The sequence below is a fragment of the Calidris pugnax genome, unplaced genomic scaffold (genome assembly GCF_001431845.1).
Source record: "Calidris pugnax isolate Ruff unplaced genomic scaffold, ASM143184v1 scaffold28, whole genome shotgun sequence".
NCBI lineage: Eukaryota > Metazoa > Chordata > Aves > Charadriiformes > Scolopacidae > Calidris > Calidris pugnax.
The window spans coordinates 18,875,456-18,876,005 of NW_015090842.1; the positions used below are offsets into that span (position 1 = coordinate 18,875,456).

Here is a 550-nt window from a genome sequence, read left to right on the forward strand (position 1 = left end):
GTCTCCGACCTGACAAACGTTGTACAAAAGGAACGGGGCACCCCGGGAGCACCCGGCAGCTAAAATCAAACTTGGGCGGGCGGATGGGCAGGGCCACACCGGCCTGCGGCCAGGCTGGGCCGGGCCGGGGGGCTCCCACCGTCGGGGGTGTGTGTGTGTGTGTCCCCTCTAACCATCCCCCGACAGGTACGGGACAGTGGATTTCAGCGGTTCGGCCAGACGCAAAAACGCAACCCGAGAGACGACGAGCACCCTCAAGACCTGGCTGTACGAGCACCGCAAAAACCCCTACCCCACCAAAGGCGAGAAGATCATGCTGGCCATCATCACCAAAATGACCCTGACGCAAGTGTCCACTTGGTTTGCTAACGCCAGACGGAGGCTCAAGAAAGAAAACAAAATGACCTGGTCTCCCAAGAACAAAGCGGGGGAAGAGAGGAAAGAAGAAACCCCGCGGGAAGAGGAGGAGTACGGTGCGGAGAGCGAAGGCAGAGGTAGGCGGGAGAGGCGGGACGGGCGCCTCGAAGTAGCGGGCGATTTCGAGCCCCCC

General features: G+C 61.5%; 1 protein-coding gene across 1 annotated transcript in view; it reads left to right on the forward strand.

The window, feature by feature from the left end:
- Nucleotides 1-178: 178 nt before the first annotated feature.
- Nucleotides 179-550, forward strand: part of LOC106888138 (iroquois-class homeodomain protein IRX-6-like) — a gene marked incomplete at its 5' end in the record, with an annotated part of 9,427 nt that continues 9,055 nt past the window's right edge. Inside the window, one exon of the mRNA XM_014942167.1 lies at nt 179-494. Within this exon, the coding sequence (XP_014797653.1) occupies nt 179-494 (316 nt within the window). The remainder of the gene's footprint in view (nt 495-550) is intronic.